General features: G+C 38.2%; 1 protein-coding gene across 1 annotated transcript in view; it reads left to right on the top strand.

The window, feature by feature from the left end:
- LOC107717141 (zinc finger CCCH domain-containing protein 3-like) overlaps positions 1 to 3,748 on the top strand; it is a 69,744-nt gene that overhangs the window by 35,114 nt on the left and 30,882 nt on the right. Inside the window, exon 4 of the mRNA XM_016523806.1 lies at positions 1,400 to 1,538. Coding sequence (XP_016379292.1) covers positions 1,400 to 1,538 — 139 coding nt within the window. The remainder of the gene's footprint in view (positions 1 to 1,399; positions 1,539 to 3,748) is intronic.

The following is a 3,748-nucleotide window of genomic DNA, read 5'->3' as shown; positions in this document are numbered from 1 at the left end:
ACATTTGGGCGGCGTTATGCTAATATTTCCACATAGTGAGGTAGATATGTGGGGGCGTGTTAGAATGAGACATTTTAGGTAGGCGTGGTTGACTCTTAACTTTTATAAAGAATATCTCTTCGGATTTGAGACTTTAGTCTTTGCAACTTTACAGATCTTCTTTATGCACCAAGAGCTTGTAACACTCCAAAGAGAAAGAAAAACTTGAAATCGCATCATATGACCCCTTTAAACAGAACTACGTCTGCTTACAAATACAACCTTTTCATAAACCATTGTAAATGGTTTATTAAAATACATTTTCAGCCAAATCCTTTCTGCTCTGTCTCTTTCATCCACTAACCCTCTCTGATTTTTTTAAGATCTTTAAGTAATTCCATTCTCCCATTGGCTTGTCTAACATGCTAAATCGTAGCTGCTGGGAATAAATCTTTGGGGTTTTTAGCTCTAGTGTACGGCGGAAACGAGCGAAAGCCGCCATGCCGAGTCCATCTTTTACTCAGCCCGCATGCATGCATGTCACTTCAGCCCAGCCACTCATAAAGCAACATGATAGATAAATTAATACAGAAAGAAATAAATAAAAGCCACACTTATTCTCTCCCGCACATCCTTTCCTCCGCCTCTCTGATGGATCTGTGAAATGATATAAGGAATACGACTTAGAGGGAGAGCAAAAGAAAGGGTTGGGGTGGAGAAGACTGATATGATTTATTAGGCTGATAAAAATTCAGCCTTTGTTATTCAGTCATTTTTCCATGTGCAGCTTATTAAGGAGCGCACCTGCCAGAGGAAGAGTTTGTGTGCACTAGTGGGTGTATGTCTAAATGTGTGTGTCCTGTGGAGTAGGAAGACTCAGACCTCACAGAGCCAGTTTAGATGACACCCACTGCACCTCTGCCTGTGTTCAGTGCTGTATCTTTATGTCTAGCAATGACTCCCTTTAGACCTGGCATTAATATTATGAGTTTTCAGTGATCAAATCACAATCGATAACACTTAACCACATTAATTGCACCCAAGACACATTGTGATTGAATCACTGAAACCACAAAATATTTTTTCAATCAGTCAAAATGATGGAAAGAATTTCTATCAATATTGTAATAAAAGTTTTTTTTTACAACTTCTATGTAAATTCCATTGTCCATTTTGCAAATGCAAGTTATCAAGATACCAAACGCGTTTATACGGTGTAAAAGTGCCCATTGATCATGTTTGTGTGTGAGAAATATAAACAGCATCTATCTCTAACTAGAGTTTATGCAAACCATAGGCTGACCAACTATTGACTCAGTTATAGCTCAACTGGGCATCATTAGGTGATTAAGCATTATTGATCAGTGAAGTGACATGTCAACTATTAATTTCCTTCCGTGATTTGTCTGTTTCTTTGCAGGCCCCTTCTCTTTCTCAGTACGAAGCCCGGCATCACATAGGGTCATCAAAACACGCTACAAGATTGACACACGCAGAACACATACAATCCACCACAACCCTGCTCTTTCCTACAGGGTCAAGAGAGTGCATTCTGCCAGGTAAGTGATGGGAGCTTTTCTGGTCAAGGTGGAAATGACCGGCACTTAATCCACTTCTTGTTTGCCTCCACTTCAACAAAGCTCATTTCAATGGCTTTATTCTATCATAAATTGTGCGTTTGCACATGCGTGCATCCCGCTCACAATCTCAGCCCAGCACAACCAATTACCAGACTGATTAAAACCTCTCTGTTGACATTCAGTGTTTTTATCAGTGTCTCGGTGCCTAATAAATCATTAAATAACCGCCTGGCCCTTAATAACGCCACAGAGCCATAACTAACTGCCTCATCACCGCTGATAATGACAGAGAGAAGGTGCCGCTCGTCATGGTAATCTATTACTGGAACCATAATATTACACCATAAAGATGTTCTACGGGTTGGCCCACATGCTCGCGTGGACATGAGGGTAGTCACTGAGACAGAAGCTTTTAATGGTGTCTTGAAATAGTTTTTTTATATAACAACATTGTTTTTTTTTTTTTAAGCGTAATGGGCAATTCACACAAAACTTGTTTTTGCATTTAAAAACGGGAGACACAGGTAAGTGGAATGGAGAAAAAAAACAAGTTTTTTTTTAACTTTTTTTTTTTGAGAAGTTGTACTTTTAATTTGAGCGCTGTTTTTAGAACACTGTGTCATATGCAAGACACGAGCACAATGGTCAAAGTCATATTCTAGCACATTTTTAGATTTTTAGAAAAAAAAAACGCATTCTGTGTGAACGACCCCTAAGTGATATGGAAAAACAGATGAACAGGAGGTTGTTTTTATGTTTCAATGACAATGTTTCAATTTATGTTTCAATGACAGTTAACAGCTTTCCCTGTTAAATCCATGGCCTAGCAGTTAGCATACATGCCCCAGACAATGTTGATACAATGGTGTTAATGCAAGAGACAGAGGTTTAGATTCAAAATGACAAAGTTTTTTTTTCCCCCCGTTTGTGCAGTCTAGCAGTTTGTGTGTGAAAGAGAATGGCTGTTGCACAATATGAGGTGTCTAGTTCTCCATTGTGGTTCTGTTCACACAGTACAAGCCTTTAAAGCAAAATTAAGAGAGGTTGGAAAGCTTCTGGATTGTGAATGCTTTTAGAAAGACAGAGAAGGAAGAGGGGTCACTGCTGTGTCTGTATGGCATTAGCTTTAGTCTGATAGGAGGCCACTGAGAAATTCTATTCACTTAAGGGCATAAATGAAGCACTCATGCATATGGGTGTAAATTTTTTATTTCCCCTCTTATCTACAGAGTTAAAATGATCTTCATAAATCCCCCTGCTGTGTGGGCCTGGCTTAGCCATGTATACAAAAAGAGAGTGTGGATTATAGGTGTTAAATGTTAAGAAGGGTGCCACATTAAACAAAATAACCTTCTCTTTTATCTCTCTTGCTCTCTTTTACTGTCTTTCTGGTCCTTTCTGCTTTAGTGAGGATTGCTTTACACTGCCTTGAGTGGATAGTGCTTAACAAAACCACTTCTTTCTGGTCCTTTCAAGCAGGTTCGGTGCATGATATCACTCTGAATATCTGATTGGCTGCTTAAGCAGCTGTAACTTTTTGTTAATGGAGAGAGAGGAAGTTGGGGGAGCTGATCTGTTTATGTCCATGGGTTTTAAATCTATTAATGTAGTTATCCCTGATCATATCGTAAGAGCTGATAATAGTTTCTTGAGGATGTGTTGCTTATGTGTTTATCTTAGCATGTTTTTGCTACTTCTGCTCATTGTTGTTCTCATTTAGGTTGTACATGTTTGCTTAGAGATAATCAAACCATACGAATGTGTGTGTGTGTGTGTGTGTGTGTGTATACAGTCGTGGTCAGAATTATTGGCACCCTTGGTAAATATGATCAAAGAAGGCTGTGAAAATAAATCTGCATTAATCATTTTGATATTTTATTTTAAAAAAACACATAAATCTAACCTTTCATTGGAGAATAAGAATTTAAAATGGGCGGAAATATCATTATGACATAATTTTTTTTTTCTCAAATACACGTTGGACACAATTATTGGTACCCCTAGAAATTCTTATGAGTAAAATATCTGTGACGTGTATATACCCATTCATATTTGCAATTTTGAGCATACCAGGGTGATTATGAACATGAAATTATCCAGCCATGGCTTCCTGTTTCACAGGAATATAAATAGGAGGGAAAACAAAGGCCAAATGCCCTTACTCATCCATCACAATGAGAAAAAACAAA

Source organism: Sinocyclocheilus rhinocerous, unplaced genomic scaffold (assembly GCF_001515625.1).
Source record: "Sinocyclocheilus rhinocerous isolate Xijiao unplaced genomic scaffold, SAMN03320098_v1.1 scaffold690, whole genome shotgun sequence".
NCBI classification, from domain to species: Eukaryota; Metazoa; Chordata; class Actinopteri; order Cypriniformes; family Cyprinidae; genus Sinocyclocheilus; species Sinocyclocheilus rhinocerous.
Note: the sequence above shows the minus strand (reverse complement) of the source record. Positions and strands in the feature narration are given on the sequence as shown.